The 18,311-nt window shown below is 39.5% G+C and overlaps 1 protein-coding gene across 1 annotated transcript in view; it reads left to right on the forward strand.

Annotated features, from left to right (window-relative positions):
- The window catches only part of PKHD1 (PKHD1 ciliary IPT domain containing fibrocystin/polyductin), a 243,492-nt gene that overhangs the window by 97,935 nt on the left and 127,246 nt on the right, over window positions 1-18,311 (forward strand). The window contains exons 36-38 of the mRNA XM_031046619.2: window positions 985-1,197; window positions 15,839-16,046; window positions 16,997-17,154. Coding sequence (XP_030902479.2) covers window positions 985-1,197; window positions 15,839-16,046; window positions 16,997-17,154 — 579 coding nt within the window. The remainder of the gene's footprint in view (window positions 1-984; window positions 1,198-15,838; window positions 16,047-16,996; window positions 17,155-18,311) is intronic.

Consider the following 18,311-nt stretch of genomic DNA (forward strand, 5'->3'; position numbering starts at 1 on the left):
TGATTAGATGTCTGAGAGTCCACAGTGTTCAAATACACTGTAAAGATAACAACAGTGCTCTTCATAGGAGACAAAATATGAAAGGAGATAAAGGAAAAGCCATCTTGAGATGACAGACTGGGATTGCCAGCTCATACAGGGCAAGAATAAAGGAGTTATTTGACAGAACTGAAGACTGAGTTAAAACAAAGAGGTGGAAATGCCTTGTCATGCACTCTGTACTTAGATCACAGAATTCATTGCTTCAAGAAATCACTGTGATTATATATCAGAAAGATTTGAAGGATCAGATCTATATTACTGAAAAATCTGATCCAGTTATACTAATAGATGGTAAAAAGAAAATGTATGTAAGGAGATAAAATGTCTTCAGCAAAGCTAACCTCTAATTTGGGATTAAAATGAAGCTTTCATGGGATGGGGAGATCATCTCACATCCTGTTAACAGTGAGAAGTTTCTTATACTGTATTTGGAAACATCTGGTTTTAAACAGCAGCTGGAAGAGTATACAGTATTAAATCAGCTGCAGATCTAAACAAGTTCTTATGGTCCAAAGCTGTCTTCCCCTCCCCTCTCCCTATCACAAGTAGTTTGTAATTTGAAAAGTAACATAAAAATTAAGTAGTAATATCCTTTTTTAACATTGAGAGTGGGTAGGTTAAAACTGGGAATTTCCAAACATAGGTCCCTTGCACTGGAATCTGAGAGACTAGGATTTCTGCCCAGGCTGAATGGCCTTGTTCAAGTCTAAAAATGCAGCCTGTGGTAAAACTGAAAAATGGGATGAATTAATAATGTCTGAAAACAGGTGATAAACCCACAGGGGGAAATACAGAACAAGGTGGAAATTTTGCAGGGCACAATAATATTTTACCCTTAATCTCATAATTTTGTTATAAAACCATCTCTTACAGGTCCTTTGACTGTGATATAATGACTGCTATTACATCTATGGTTCTGTTTTGCTCTTCTGTTGTCTTCAGGTGGCAAACTCTTGATCACTGGTCCAGGACCTGTAGAACTTCATGCTCATTACATTCTGATATCTGATGGAGGAGAGCTCCGGGTGGGATCCCCTGAGGCCCCTTTCCATCACAAAGCACACATCTATCTCTATGGAAGCCTCCATTCTCCACCATTTCTTCCATATGGGGTCAAGTTCTTGGCAGTGAGGAATGGGACCCTTTCCATTCATGGTGAGTACATTTTTTACTCTCTGCAAAAGCAAAGTACAAATAAATGAAAGAAAACAAAATAAAGCAGGAACGTTTTTGGAGGAAAAAAATCCAACCAAACAGAAAACCACACAAAAACAAAGAAGCAACTTTGGCCGTGAACTCGGATTTCTAACTACAGTCCAGTACTTGTCAAAATCAGGGTTTTGGGCTAAAACTTCATATCTTTGAATTTGCCATCAGACTCCTAGTTCTGTAGTGTCTTACACATGAGATCTCAGAGTTCCATCTATCTCCATAAAAACTCCCATACTGGGAGGTGAGTAATTGGAAAATCTGGACCCCAAGGAGATAGATGGTATCAAATAGTTACGAAATCCTGGCAGTCACTGAGGTGCCTAGAAGATGTTTGAACTTCTGCATGTCTGTCCATAAATGAAAGTCTCTGTCTTTGGAAACTGGACCTCTGATCTCTGTTGTGACCCATGCTCTGCTACTAAAATGGGGTATCCTTTTCCCTTTATCTGTCTCCATAACATTTGGGAAGTTTCATCCCTCAAAAAGGTATGGCTCTTGTGGTTTTCAAGAGAGTGTAGTCTGCCAGGTAGGTCCCCTGGTGATACCAATGTCAAGCATACTGCTGTTAGTAACCTGTGCCAGCTGGAGTGGGTATAATAACTCTCAAAGCACCAGAGAAGTGCTGCTGGCAGTGTGTTTTCCTCTCCAGCTCCATCTCTCTGTTCTGTTCTGGTATCCCAATGCCAGTGGTATTTCTCTACCATTAAGAGTACAGCCAGAATGTGGTTTTCCTGGTGGACCACACAGCTGCACCTGCTCAGCACAGGTTGTTGTCATAAACGGTAAGTCCGGGCCTGCACAAAAAATCTGTGGCAATGCTATAAAGTTCAGTCCTAGATGCTCAGCCTTCTAGGCTAGCCCCTGGACTTTTCTTTTAAGGCAAAGTCCTGCAGAGCCAAAGCTCTACATTCCCACTAAATGAAAGAGACAAGAGACCTGAAGGACAGAAAATGGCTGTAGGTTAGTAGGTGTTGTGAAGAATTTAGTTACAGAGCTTTTATGGAAGACCATGAAATACAGGTATAAAATGGCCATTTGTTGATGCAGTGATTGAATTTGAGTCCAAACTCAGCATGAATCAGAATATTAGTGTCATAGAGGAGAAAAAAGAAAAGCCAACATGTCTGATTTCTTCATCTTCCTCCCTTATGTTCTTGCGTGTCAACCTTCATACTGGTAGGAGTTTGTACCCTGCAGAAGGGCTTGAACTTACACACTCCTGGCTTTCAGGCAGAAAGGTTTCTATCTGAGCATGGCTGACATGTGTGGCTGTCATTCAAAAATGATGTCAGACACTAAGGGGTACAGTCTGAGCGCAGACATGGAGTGAGTTGTAGTGCTGTGCGGTGCTTCTGTCAGTTCACAAGATCTTAGCAAGGCTGGGGAGGTTGGCTCTTGGAAGGGAGTCAGTGAACAGATGCTTTTCTGAATCAGGAGGGATCAGCAGAGTCTGGGGAAAGTGGTCCTGGCAGTGGCAGGTGAGGTTGGCTGCACTGCTCTTGAACGCCATGTCGGGTGCTTTTGAACACCTTGTTAAGACACAGCAAGGTTAAAATATTAATGCTTGCAAATGGCTTGAATAATTTCAGTAAACTGGCTTTGCAAAAGGGCAGAGAGTTTCTGTCCCATTTCCCACAGAAGCTCTGTGAAGAAGGGCTATTAGATCATCTAGGCTGAATTGACTGCCTGTTTCTGACCATTGAGCTTCACACAGTTATCCCAGCCTTAAGTTCAGTAACTCACATTAGATTAAAGCATGCCTTCCAGAAAGCCTTGGTCTTTGAAGACATCAAGAGAAACGGAAGCCAGTATTTTCTGTAGAAGCTTGTTCCAGTGGATTAATTTGGTTAATCATCCATGTTTTTTTATTTTTTTTAAGAAAAGTATTAAAATGTCTGATTTGAATTTGCCTGATAACAGCTTTTGCTGCTTTGCTTTCTGTGTTCTCTGCTACTTGAAAGTATCCTTCCAATCTTGGTTTGACCTCTGTAAGTAAAGATTATCTCCTTAAATTATCAGCACTTCATAACAAAAGCCTTGTCTTCTTCATGCTGTTTTGTTTTATAGCAATGTAGAAAAAGCCAGTAACATCTCCTTTCAGCTGTCTCCTGTGCTGCTTCTCCTTTTCATTCTGAGCCTTTATCATGCTGCTTGACTTCATCCTCACAGACAACTCACAGAATTATGGAGACAAACAGGGCAGAAGTATTTTTGACAATGTTAACCTGGCAATACAATGGAAGGAAGTGAACCCAGCTTCTATGTCACTACCTTCAAAGCATTTCTCACCAATATTTCTTACAGTTTACTGAGTGCCATAGTTCCCAGTAATTCTTTATGCCTGCGGAAACCAAGAAGGTGAGATCTGCAACCCAAGCATTATCTGGATGAAGATACTTGGAGCCAAAGGTGGCTTGGTCCATTAGAGGAAACATCTGTCAGTTTTAATTACTTATCAATTCTTATTCAAGAAATCCAGGCTAGCTATGAAGCTTTTGAGCTTTGTGCGCTACATACAGTCCCAATGCATGGCTGCATTTAAGGCTCATTCAAACCATGCAATCTGCAATTTAGTATTGAACCAGTAGAATCCTCCTAGAAAACAAGACCAAAAGAGCATGTTCTTTTTTGTACATATTGCTTACATGAAGCAGAAATATGCTGTTCTGTCTCCAATTTCATGCCAGTCTGGCCTGTGGTATAGAACAAATTGTTGAGCGTGACAGCCTTTTCTATATAAATATGAAAGAAGCTGACATGTTCAGCAATATACGTTTTTGAGATACATATATATACACATGTATATATGTTATCTCAGATCAAAATCATTAAATAAGCAGGCTTCCAAATTCTTAGCTGTCGTAGTGAAGACAGGACTGATAGCATTTTAATTTCTTTCCTCTTTCAGACTGGGAAGTTGGGGGGATGCTCTGCAGCCATGGTTGAGTTCAGATTGTTTAGTAAGTGCTGTCAGTTTCTCACTTTGATATGTTAATATGACTAAGGGTTTCCCACAATTCCCTTGTGAGTGGCAGTCCTTTGCTCTGGTAGTTGTAGCAGACTGGGAAATTTCACTGTTGCCTTTGGCTTTAGCCAACTCTCCTGCCAGTCAGAGCATGCCACCCATAAACTGCCTGTCAATCACACGTCAGTTTTAAAGGGGGTTTCAGTCAGCCAGGGCAACTCGACTCTTTGACAATGTAATTATGGCTCTTGCATCCGCAGTAGGGGCCTGAGCGGGGCTGAAGCAATTTTATTGATTGTTCAGAAGGGAAATTTATCACTGTCTCCAGCTCCTTTTGTGCTTTATTCCCTGAGAAACATTCCTGACAAGCTTCAGGAGAGAAGTTTAACATGGTGGCCTTGGCTGTTCTTGCACCTTTGTCCTTCCCAGAGAAACTGGACCAGAGACATGAGCAGAGGCTGCGTGGAGGTCAGGGACTTGGTGAGGAGGCAGCATAAGTGGAGGTGCTGCATCAGTAGCTGAGGACACCTACTCTTCCTTTGTGGCAGCCTGATTTCGAGGATCCAACCCTCTTATTAAAATGGATGGAAGAAAAATTAAGGCCATTTCTATTCTGCTCCATTTTTAGCAGCCCTGTTTAGATGAGCTCATTGTTCTATTGTGTCCCCTTGAAACAGTCTGTGTCTGTTCCCAAAAGAAAAATAGCATTTTTGCTGTGCATTTAGCTGAAAATTTGTCATTGTCAATACTTTGATGATATGGGGCATGAACATATGAGCCTGTTCCCTGAATCTTGACTAATAACATATACCTCTCCAACCAGAAGAAACATGCTATGCTTTAGGTTTAATAATGTGCTACATTCACTTTGTCCAGGCTGTGAAAGCTGCATGATCAAGAAAAAACAATGTCCAGAGACTTTTGGTTTAGTATTGTACCTTTAATCAGCATAATTAAAACAGAGGTACCAGTGGTCATTTCAGTCCTCTAAAGTCATGGCAAGTTCTGCTGCAAAGAACGTCCCTGCACTTGCAATTTATGCTGACTGTGAAAGATGACATTATACAGTCAGTTCTGCACTTCCGTTCCAGACTTCTCTGCAATCTGAACAATTTAATGCATTTTCAGGGTTACCTGAGGAAAAAAGGCTTTTTTATCAGTTGAACCTATTATTAGCTTTAATCACTTTTAATCAATAATAAACTAGAAAATATTTGTGAGCTGTGCACTGTGCTCTATGGAGATTTGCATTCCTCAAAATATCAAACATTTAATCAAATGCTTTTTGCTTTTTCACCATTAAGTGGTATTATGTTTCTGTGTTGAGTTTGAGATTAGGAGATCATAGACCACATGAGAGAATTTGTTGTGCTTTACTCACACATTAAAAAGAAAAGCCTCACAGGGGAAAAAGAAATAATGTAACAGATGGATTCAAGATAGGGTGCAGAGATCTGCTAGAGATAAGATGCGTTTCTTTACCTTACTGAAATGTTTGTTCTTTCAATACATGTTATTTTCCACTAACTGAAACCATTGGTCTGCATTCCCCAGTTAAACTGTGAATTCAGGTCCTTTTTCCCTTTCTGGGGTCGCTTCCATAGGCTGTTTTTCCTTAGATGCTAGTTATTCTCTGTGATGGCTGCATGAAGCTTTTTTGCCTTCTGTGACAGTGCTTTTCCTTTCAAGACCTTGACTTTAACATGATGTATTAAAGCAGATGGCTCTTGAACAGAAGGCTAAGCTGTCTTGAATCTCCTTGTATTTACTGGGGGTAGGAAACTGCACTTAGGCACTTCCTATGGAGTAACTAATGTACAATGACTTGTTCCTTCACTTTCTTGCTCAGAAACACAAGATGACCATTGGATTTTAAAGACCTCACAGATGGGGGGAAAAAGATACCCAGAGAGAAGGGTTCAGAGAAAGCTGCTGTGTCTTTCATAGCTTGCCCTTCTTTCTAACAGCAATGTATCTATTATCTTTGATTTAAACTTAAATCAGTTGCTCTGTGTTTTGATCTTAATGATGAAAAAGTGTGAAGTAAAGGGGACTAGGAGCTGGGTGCTAAGATATAGGATAGGACAGGATAGGATAGAATGGAATAGAGTAAATAGAATAGATATAGACTACAGCTAATATGTTAGCTTGTGTTTCTTGACAGGCACGAAGTTTGGGGGTTTCTATAAATGTGGAGGCTTTTTGTGGGATGAAATAATCACCTCTTTAAAAACTTTTGAGTATAGCACTGAAATATCCCTTCCACTTCTGGCCCCAGCTACAGCTAGCAGATTGTCTGGAGGAAGAGAAGCAACCAACAACAAAACGAGGGTGAATTTTGACTCCCAGTTGTGAAAAAGCCTTGAAAGTTTGGCAAGCTGAGAAGCCTGGACCCAGATCTGTGTTTTCACATATCTGCAGGCTGAGCCAGGCATGGAAGCTCCGTTTGGGCTCATCTTCGCTTTCCCTGAGTGTCTCATTCTCTTTCATGGCATGCCAGGGATGTAGTGAACTGATCTTAGCATTTAAATGGCCACGCCACCCTGCATACCCACTTCTGCAGGCAGACATTCACTGTCTTGTTCAGCAGCAGAGCGGGAGATTAACTGGCAATAATGCAAAATGTTAACAGCTGTGTGCTGCTCACAATGGGATTGTGCAGTAGTTGGCTGCTGTGTTTGAAGCTGTTTGTTCCTGGTGTCAGTTTAAAGAGGCTTTCCTGAGTAGCACCTTTGGTTGTGAGCCATTTTCAGGCATGGATTCCTTTCTGGAAACCCTTTCTGGACGGATGTGACTTAAAGTGACTGAGTAATTTCTGGTTAAAATAAATGTTTGGGAACGTTAGCATTTACGGGACAGCACACAAAGGGAAGGTACTTTGTCTGCAGAGTATTGTGTCAGAAAAGAGCAACAATGAGAATTTCCACAGACCTGCTTAACCACATAGCTCTACCCACCTTAATAAAACACTCTTTGCTTTCTTGAGGGTGCCCTTCAAAAACATTTAGGTGGAAATGCTTTGGGTGCAAAGTGTACTTTCACAAAAGGTAAACATTCAGCAAGATGGGGTCAATTTCAAGGATATTTCCTACTGGAAAAAATAAAAGCTATTCACTTTGTCCTCTTGTTTGGATTATGCCAGACTTTTTTTCCCCCAATGGGAGAAGGAAAAGGTGTTTGACATTTTTCTTTCACCTGGATTACACAGTATATTATTTTTAATGTTATATCTGTTTCATATCAGCATTTCTACACTAGTGAGATTCAGTGTTTTGCAGAATAAAAATCAAAACCCCTAAGGACCCAAAGCGCCGTTAGTAAAAAAAAAAAAAGTGTAATGGTTCCAAAAGTAACTTTATTGTGGAATTTTTCTTCTCTCAAAGCTGCTGAATATTTGATCTCATTTGAATTTGGAATGAAATCACATCTGGCTAGTTGTAGACTTCATTCTCCAGAATTTATAACAGGGAAGCATCACTCTTATTTTGCATGAGATGTGGGAGAAGTCATGGAGATACTGAAGCTGTGACTATACCTTTGGCCTTGGATGAGTGGGCCACCAAGCACATTAAAGCCTGATGTTAAAAAGCTGAGCCATGATCTCTGTGCATTCCCAGTGCATGAATGGAGAATAAATGCTAGAAAATGTGGCATGTCCTCATGCTGCAGTGGCAACCTCAGCCTAGAACAGCACCCCAGTCCCCTGCCCTAGCAGTCTGCGGCATCAGAGGCTCTCCACAAAGGACTTCTGCTCAGAGCCAGGAACATAACTGTACCAGAAATGAGGTGGCACATGATGGATTTGTGCATAGGGACCTAGCTGAGAGGACTGAGTAGGTCCAGATTTCCAGTCTCAGTGTGCCCACTGCTGACATAAAGCTCGTGCCTGATGCTGGGTTTGCTCCCACACAATGGGAAGACTGGACAAGCTATGGTTTGAGCCCATGCTCAAATCCAATTTAAAATACCCAGTGTGCTCCTGAGTGCCCATCACTGATGCTGCTGTATCTTGCCTGTGCAGTAGCCAGAAAGCTGAAAAACTCTTGAGTGTCTGAAGGGTTAATGAGCAATTATAAATTAGAAAGGACCTCCTATTTTACCACAGGGCATGAATGAAAAGCTTTCTGCATTGGCTGTGTCAGGAAGTAGCAGGAAAGCTGTCTGCATCTCCCCAGGAGCTGCCCACACACAGCAGTTTGTCCTGCAGGACTGTATGAGGGTGGAAAGACATCTCCCAGTTTTAGGCAGAGATATCCCTGTCTCTTATGATGCATAGTGGGAAAAAATCCCAAACTCCTCACATTGCAAAACAAACTAGAAATGTTGTTCAAATGATTAGGAAATATTCCTAGGACTGAAATGAACAGACCGCAAAACTAAGCTGGAAATGTTGAACACCAGAGGATTGAGGGCTCACAGTTTTTCCTGTGAAAATAGACAGAAGCATCTCTCATTCTTCCTTTTCTGATTCCCTACACTTTATGGCCAGTGACCAAATTGGTCACTGCAAGAATTGAGATAGCAGTGGCATTTTTTTTATAAAAGTCATCATTAAATCTAAATGTGATGGGGTTTTAAGGTCTATTTGACTATAAAGAGTTGTAGCAGCATACCTATATCCTATCCTGAGTAAAGAGACCTTCTGGAAAAGGTTTTCTATTTCTTTTAAGGAATTTTAGATATTATTATTTTTATGGTTTGTTTTATTAACTGAAGCTGTAGCAGCAGCAGAAGTCTCTGTCATGGATCTAAATATATATATATATATAAAATCTCTTTTCTGAAGTACACATTTCCAATGGCTGTATTGCCATTTATTACTTTAACTTTTGGAAATTTTGGGAATGGCCAAGCTAAGTTTAAGGAGTGCATTTTGGATAGGGGAAAGGAAATAATAGGGGATTATGACAGTGGAGAGGAAGTTGGATTCCTTAGACACTCTGACACCTGCAATGCTGTAGCAAATTGTGCTGTGTCTTATTGCTGGAGACTATATGATGGTAGGTGGTTTTTCCTTCTTTTTTTTTTATCATAGCTATAATACATTGAATTATATTTTTAACTCTGTCTCTTGCAAAGTTCTTTTATATTTTCCGGGAATGTAAACTGCTTGTTTCTTTTTGCTTTGTTCATGGAAAATGAAAAATCTTATTCTCATTTACAAAAAAGATTTACAATGTAGCTGCAACAGACTGACAGATTATCTGCAGTATAACTTGTATAGTCACAGCAAGTAGACGGTGTGTCTGAGCCCTGCAGTTCTTGTAAATTCCTTTTGTGGTATAAAGGGATCTCATTACCTCAACTTTAAAGCACCAATAAACTGTCAAAAGGTGTAAAAGAGCTTTATAGTTTGTCAACACTACAAACAAACTGTGTGTTCGTAGCTGAGTTAATTAATTTCTGGCAAATAGGAGTGACAATGAGATGCAGCAGGATCCTGGAACTGTTTATCAGAGGAGAAGGGTTCAAAGCCTGCTGTACCATGCCAGGAAAGGAAGATTGTTTAAAACATTTAGGTTTTTGGGAGAAAGAGATACAGTCCCGTGGAAAGCCTGGGACTGGAACCAGTCCTCCTAACGTTGAGCTAAGGAGTCTAGTTTCTAACAATACACCCATGTATGAGCCAGACTCTCCACCTCTGCCTAACTCTGGATGTGGTTCTCATTGGTTGCTGTCAAGCTTGGTTAGGATGTTCTCTGGATATCTAAAATTAGTTGACAATATATACTCCAAAAAAGTCTTGGTTTTGGGTCAGGGGTATCTGTTTTCCATTTAAGAAATGTGTCATCTAATGACATAAATACTTAGAGCTGGACCATCTGAAAGATTTGAGGTGGAATTCATCTAATTGAATAGGAATTTGTAAAAGGCAAAAGTTCCTTCAGAGCAAACTGGTGGTTAGGGAAATCGTTAGTGAGATCTGAGGTTTCAGATGCCTTCTGGTTGCCACTGGAGTACCAACATGGACATGTTTGTGGATGCAGATTTCAAAAGGATAAATCAGACACAGAAGAGTGACTATGCTCAATGAACTTTGGGGAAGGACTGTAGTATCTTGAAGCAGTATGTTCTGGCAACAAACAAAGCTGGAATATTATGGCCAGTAAATGTGAAAACACTGGAAAAATCATCAGCACCACAGGACAGCCTTATGGCAGAGGCTGAGTTGGAGAATGAGAAGACTTAAAGGCTCCTTCTAAATGTGTCACCATTGGATTGATGTGTTGTAGATTGTCCTGTTGTAGACTCCTATTAAGTCTGTCTATAGCTATCTGCATGTGCAGAGCATCTAGCATGGCAGACTTCATTTAATACAAATAATTATGATTCTGTAATTATTATTCTAAATAACTGATTACAAACTATGCACGTCCTTTGGTGACCAGTGTCAATGCAAGTTTCTCTTCTGGTGGAAGCTTGAAAACATTTTATGGCATTGCACAAGAGTTGTTTGGTTTGTTGTTTTTTTTTTTTAAATACACAAGGAATGGGTAAAATTAACTGCAAACAGAGACTTTAAAGGAGATACCTCTTCTGAAGCAAAATTTCCCACTGGGATGAAAAGTGGGATCTGGAGCATCCTTTCTCATGTGAGATCAATACCACTGCTTTTTTGTTTCTCTCTCTCTTCCTCTCCCTTTCTGTTGTGGAGTTCTGAGAAGCTGTCAGAAAAGCTGGACATGTGTTTAGGTTCATAAATGGGAGGACAGGATCAATGATCAGGACAGCACAGGTCTGTGTATTATTTCAGGTCCCAAGAAAATTGTATGTTTGTGGGTTCAGCCACTTGTCACAGTGGCTGGGGTTTCCAAGACTCCCTGGCCACTGAAGAGCTTCTGAGTCCCTTTAGAGACTTGCCTAATCCTCTTGCCTGAATTAGGAGACAACTATCCCATGCCTGTAATGGGATAGAGAAACCTATAACGCTCTGTACAATCCACGCTTTGCTTACTGAAGACAAACTTTCTTGTAGTTCTAGAGAAAAGTACACCCTGACTTGCTGTGTTTGCTGAGGTTTGATGTGATTCTGTGTGGAATCACATTAATTTGACCTCTTAAGAGGTCAAATTCTCATCTCCAGTTGAACTACTTAAGATTTGGTGAAATCAGTTAGTGAACCCACATAGTATCCTACACAGGTTTATAAAATGTTTTGCTGTAGGTACTAGAAGGAATTTGATTTACACTCTTTTTCTTCTCTATTTGACATGGAAAAGAGAATGGAATTGTACACATCAGAATTGCCTTGTTCTTAATAATCTTGCCAGTCTATACAAGACTTCATCTTCTCACGATGCTTTTAACAAGAAGCATATACCAAGGTCCTGGTGCAAATATGTTCCTTGTGCTACAGTTTGTGATTAATTCAGTTTGGAATTTCCTTCCAAGTCCCTTATATTTCTAGCCCCTTGCAATTTGACAGCACAGGTCTGCTCTGCTCAGTATGTAAGTGTGTTTCTGTCAAGTCATTTACCAAAATGTTCAATTCTTGCTTTGCCAGCAATAGCATTACAAGTCTAAAGTCTCTGTCCTGTTCCTTGAACATGAAGGCACTTCTGCTTTAGGTCTAAAAATTATTTTTTTTCCCACTCTGAGTACAGTTAATTATTAAAAATGAGCTCAATAATTAAGGACTCATACAGATTCATCTATTTTTCAGCACTTTTGAGTGTTTCTGCTTGCAGCACTTTTATTTTTTAAGAAATAATTTAAATATATCACAGCTGTTGGTCTTTAAAACCTTCTATTCTCAAACAAGTAATTTATTTACCTGTTGCACAACTCAGTCCTAATCGCTGAAGGTTATTTCATGGATCCTGCATGCTTTATTTTAAATAGACTTTGTTGTCAAGGGCAAATAAGAAACAGGTATCTGAGCCTTCAGAAAATGGCCTTGCAGACAGACTGCAGGGACAGGGGCTTTTGTTCCAGGGAACTATTTTTAGCAGTTCATGGTCTTTGTAGAGAATTTGTTGGTTATTTAAAGGAAAGAATCTGGAGAAGACCTATGTGAAATGAAAATTATCTCCCAGCTGGAGCTCATTCCCTCCCAGGATGTTCATCAGCATATTTCACCTCCACATTTAAAAGCTGGGTGTATGACTGTCCCTGGAAAGTGGTGTAACCTGTCCTGTCAGCCCACTCCTGGTAGGTGAGCAGAGACCTGGAAACTTCTTCAAGAAGAAGCTGTTTGATTTGACTGTCTTCTAGATGTTTGGCTGTTCAGCTACCTGAATGTTAATATAAGGATCATTTCAGGCACCCTGTGTTGGTACCCCAAGTTGCCTATGAAGGTCTGGCAGATATGATATGAGACTATAGTCAGACCAATGTCATTCTGGAACAGCAGCTAGAGACCAATTGTACACCCAAAAGGATGTGTTTAAGGACCTGATCACAATCTTCAAACTAAATCACGTCAGCTACAGACACCAGTGATATGACTGAGGGTCTTGATGTGTGTTGTGCTCTTTCTCAAGCTACCTTTGTTTAAACCTATTTGATACCAAAGCTGAAGAACAAGGGGTTGCATGTTTTACTATAATTTGAATTATGTGAGATATAGGTCACTATGTATACTTTTTATCTTTAAAAAAGTAAAATTTTATGTTTACCAGCTGTATTTTTTTTCCTAGGAATGGGTGATTTAAATATCAATGGATAATAACTTCTCCAGGAACAGTGTGGTACATTTCTGTTTGGGTATATGATAGGATCCCACCAAAACAGGGCTAGGAATATGTTATAGTAAAGGCAAAGAAACTTTGTTTATGGTCTCTCACTGGTGGCTTGACAAGAAAAGTATCACTGACGAAACCTGTGCATCACCCCACATGAATCATCAGGAAAATACGTAAACCAAACTGTGAAATGGGAGAACACTGTAAAAAATCAAAACAAACAAAAAAAAAAGGAAGGAAAACAAAAAAAAGTGTGTGTTTGGGTCCTTGAATATTCTTCTTTTAGGAGAAATTAAAAAAAAACCTTGAGAATGTTTTCTTAAAAGAAATTTTGTTTCACAGCTTGGAGAGCAGCCTGAAACAAGCCTTTTTTTTTGAACATATTTTGAATGCAGAATGATGGTTTGCACCTCTTAATGACAAGAATTGTTGCCCAGCAGTGTTGCTGTAGTATATGTGTGACAGATGTACACAACAGGAGTCAGTTGTGTGTCTGGCCACAGATGCACGCAAACACACATTAACATATGCACACAAATCAGTACTATAAACAAAATGTCCAGAGATGGAGAAAAATTGTCTGCTGCTCAACATGCAGATGGCTGCTGTCAGTTGTTCGCTTTTATGTGGGTCCTAAAAATTCACGAGGATCACTCAATGAAAGAAGGTAAATGAATAAAGATGATGAGACTGTTGTTAGTAAAAGAGCGCACACAGGCTGACATCAAGAGAGGTTTTTTTTGAGCAGGCCAAAGCTGTGTTGAGGATGAGATCCCACAGGGAAAATTTTTGATGTCTGTGCTCATGAACATTGCAAGGTGGGCTTCTGCTGTGTCTGCGTTAGAAAACAGTGTGTCCCAATAAAAGCAGATCTGTAGAGCAAATGATGTAGGTACTGAGGATGCAGGGTCCACACTGTATGTATTTTGGGGGCTACTGTAGAGTCATTCCAGTCTTGTTGCATCAGCACATGAAGTATATTATATGTCCTACTGGATTACGACTTCTGCATTAGTTTCATCTGAAGGAAATCCATCTGATGCTTTCCAACCAGTTCCATGATAAAAACTGAAGCACATTAAGTGAAGGATGTCTGGGAGATTCACTTAGCTGTAGGCTGAGAAATTTCAAGTCTGATTTAAGAAAAAAGAAAATAAGCCAGAAGCATCTCAGCTAGCTCTAGGTGACCATCATGACACACCGAGCAGGTGCTCAAATGTACTTCAAGATGACAGGTTCTAAAGACTTGATTCTTCCTTCTCTCATTCTGCTGTGAATTTACTGACGTGCAGGTGCCACTCATTATTTCCATCTTCATTAATGAAGGAATTGGAACACCAGACTATAAGCAACAAGAAAGTGAAACAGAATATGGAGAGAGAGAAGCTTGCTTAAAATAATTTGAAAATGATTTATTGGATGCAACCTCTACCCTCAGTGATTTCTGGTGTTATTACTTTTCTATAGTACAGCCAGGGAGGACACTAACTTGCTGTGGGCTAAAGGTAAATTATGATCTATTGCAAAGGATGGAAGGAAAAATATACTAAAGGTGGGTGTGTGAGGCACATACTCTCCCCTGATGGTGTTCATTGTCTTGGATCTCACTGGACCAATCTGTTCCAAAGCCCATTAGGGAACAAGCAATGTCAGGAGTTAAAACAAACTTCAGTAAGCGTAAAGGAAAGAAGTGTAAAAGGGAGAGTGAAATGACAAGATGTTTTGTAGCTGGGGCTTGTTGTACACAGGCTTGGTAGTATGTCCACTGAAGAAGAGTAAATTGGGAAACTGCTGTTGTAGCCTTGCTATTGCCTTCCAGTGGAGACCTAAGGTTGCGATGCAGGGGCTCTTCTTCATCCTGCTGACCTTATCCACACTGCTCGCCAAACCTGTATCTCATCCCAGGGGCCTTCACTTCACCATAAGGTTGAAAATGTGTTTTCTAGTGTGGTCAGATCAAGGACTCACCTATAAAAATATGGTTCAGCAGTGTTTTCTGAGATTCAAGTTTTCTGGGAAAATTCCCCAAAGTTAAAACATTTAAAGTAGTATGTGTTGTTATTTTGTTATTTCCACTTTTAGATAAAATGGGCTGAAGGAAATTCTTTTCACGTGAAACACCTACTTCTTTTTTTCTTTATTTTTTTATTATTTTTAAGGAAGATTTCTTAAGGACCTTTCTCATTTTTAAAAGGAAAACTGATATGGGAAAAAATGAGAGAGGTTTTTAATTCTCTTACAATTTTTTTGAATAATGCATTGGCCAAGATTTGATAAAAATATATTTCTTTTTTTTTGCTTAACCCAAGATTTCAAAAAATGACCCCTTATTTTCTATCCTCCAGTGGAGACAGTCTAAAGAACACCTCATGCTGCTAGCTAAGCAATCTGTAGTCACTCTTAAAGGTTTTAAAAGTAGTGATATTTGTCTATACATATGCTACCAAAATGTTGCTAATGGAAGCATTTGGTTTTTTGAACACAAATTACTTGTAGGTCTAGATTCATGTCATTTTGGACACTTGACTGAAGAAGCTGATTATTCAAAGTGCTTTTTGCACTCAGAGATGGATGATGGTCCCTGCAGAGAGTGTTTTTTTCTGTTGATTATAAAGGATTCTTAAGAAGAGGGTGTTCCTCACATGAGCAACCGTCAGCTGAGCAAACATATTGAGCATGTTTTTTTCAGCTTTTTTTGGGGACCAATAAAGACAAAAGATATGAAATGAAGATGTCATTTGGAAAACACTGCATTTCTGATCCAAGCAGATGTGCACAAACCTTCTTTCATAACATTAATCTGTTTCTCTTACATAGCATCAGAAAGAAATGAATTACTGTGGGATGATCCACATGAGGCAGTGATTTCTAGGCATGATGTTTCTCTTTTCTGATGTTGATTGACTTGCTTTATTTTTTTTCTTTCTTTTTTGAGGCTGGATGCCCCAAGTATCTTTCACACACTTGAAATCATCAGCTCATGCTAATGACACACAATTAGTGCTCCAGGAACCTGTTGACTGGCAGCCCGGTGATGAAATAGTGGTGGGAAGGACAGGCCTTGGAGATGTGCAGCAGCAAGAAGAAATGGCTGTTATTGAGTCTGTAAACAACACAGAAGTGTACCTTAGATCACCACTCAGGTATTCTTTGAAGGGCCAAGGGGATTTCTACACTAAACCAGGGAAAATATGATCAAAGTGAAGATTTGCTGTTTCCTGTGGGACATAATAACTATATAAATCTCTTTAACAAAAGTGGTCAGAGATATTTTGGTTTCTTCCTCCCCCTAAAGCTAGTGGATGCTCAATCCTGAATGTTTCTGACTATGGTTAAATTCCTTATCATTACCATGAACTCAGAAAACCTTTGAAGCCAAAAACACTGATGATGAGTAAAGTCCAGTGGCCTCAGCATAGGGTTGACAAAGAAATTCCTTTGTCATTTCTTGAGAAAGTGCAACTTTTTTCACAAAATTGTCTAAGTTCTTTAAAAAAAAAATGTCCCTTCTTTACTGATTTTCTTAAGCTGATTAACAGCACACTCAAAGTGAATTACTTCAGTTTGGAAATACTGTTTCCAAGTTTCCAGTGAGTGGTAGCTTCACTGTCTTATGTTCTCATTGTCCTCTGTGCATGGAGATCTTGGACAAACTGTACTTCATGTTGTTATCACCTGGAGCCCAGGTGTTGAAATGTATCACTCTTTGGGACCAAACCAACTCCAATGCTCAGGAAGATTAATGGTATCAGTTTCAGGAATATTTGGGGCTTGAGGAAAAAAGTATTGATGGTTTTCACACAAATATGTTCTGGGAAGAAAATTCAAATGCTGAAATATTTTGTTGTAAACATACATAATCTAAGGAAAATTTGTGAGCTTGAAAGACAAAAAGATGAAAGTAAAGATCCACCAAGAAAAATATATTTTGCCTATATATGCAAACACAGTGGATATGACCACAGTCCATAGAAAGACAAGGACAGAAACAAGGTCTGAATTTGGGAAATTGCAGTTATAAACTTAGGATAAACATCATTATTGTCACCTGGCAGGTGCAGATGTTTTTGTGCCTTTTTGTGTTTTTCCTTAGATACTCCCACAGTGTTGGAGAAGGATGGGTGAATGGCCAAGGTCTGCCTTTGAGTGCTCTGGTGGCACTGATTAGCAGAAGGGTTGTTGTTCAAGGAAATGTCACAGTGGAGAGGATGTCACATCTCAGACAGTGTGTAAAAGCAGGTGTTGCAAGAGGTGAGGAGATCTTTTCTCTCATGAATGTATTGAGGAGAATAGCTCCACTAAAATCACATTGTGGTGCTACTGTGTATTAGAACTCTTTCTTGATAGCATAACATTGAGACATACCAATGCCAGCAAAGTGAGTTTATCTTTCCAAACATTGTTTGACATTGAAGTGTGAAATCTCGAGAGCCGAACTCCCTTTCATGGTAATATCTCAGATGTATTATTTTCACACTGTTGTTTCAAGCCATCTTGGGAAAGACCCTTTAATTTTGCCTGAGCCTAAGGGTGTAGAAAAGAAAGTAACTTCTGAAAACATGTTTCAGTGTACATAATACATTAAATTTTTAATTGTGTTTACTATTAAGTCACTTTAAGAAGAAGGAAAAACAAAACAGCCCTATGCTGTTTGTACTCTTCAGTGTAAAATACTGAGATGTTTTTTAGTGTTTAGGGATACCAAGAAAAAATAACAGGTGATGGTTTCTTGTAGCATATAGTAACAAATGTTAGGTATCTTGGTTCTCTTTTAGTTTTACCTGTATGACACATCATTAAATTTGACAGGTGGCTTCCTGTTTTACACCAGCTGATGAGAAAGCAGAATCAGACACAGCAATTATAATTTAAGCAGAGTTAGGTTATCTGGCAACCCAGGTGTAAGGTTTCCTTTAAAATAAAATGCCTTGGGCTCTCAGACTGTGACACCAGACTTCATTTGATATCCAGCAGCCAACTGCTTATATTACTCATGGATTTATGGTCCATTTTCTGTGGAACTCATAAATATAGTATGAAATATGCTAGCCGTTTGAGGGTTTTATTTGAGTTAAAGGATAGGAGGATTTTTCAGAGGAGTCACCAGAAGATGAGTGAGCAGTGTTTTTTCTGCTTAATTTACCTTCTTTAAAAAAATGAACATTACTGAGCATAAGCAGGCAGTGCTGGAATTTGAGATCTCTGCACTTCCATTGAACAAGCCCAAGTTGCTCATTCATAGCCTGAATCCCCTCATACTAAAATATCCCAAGCACACATCTGTGGAAGGATGCCTTTCAGGAGTGTCCATGCCTTCTCTAGTCCTGTGACTTAGTTTCCTTGTCTTTAGAGGTAGTAAAAGCTCCTTATCCATCTGCAGGGAGAGTCAGGAGAGCAAGAGTTTTAAA

This window comes from Melopsittacus undulatus, chromosome 3, assembly GCF_012275295.1.
Source record: "Melopsittacus undulatus isolate bMelUnd1 chromosome 3, bMelUnd1.mat.Z, whole genome shotgun sequence".
In the NCBI taxonomy this organism is placed as follows: Eukaryota; Metazoa; Chordata; class Aves; order Psittaciformes; family Psittaculidae; genus Melopsittacus; species Melopsittacus undulatus.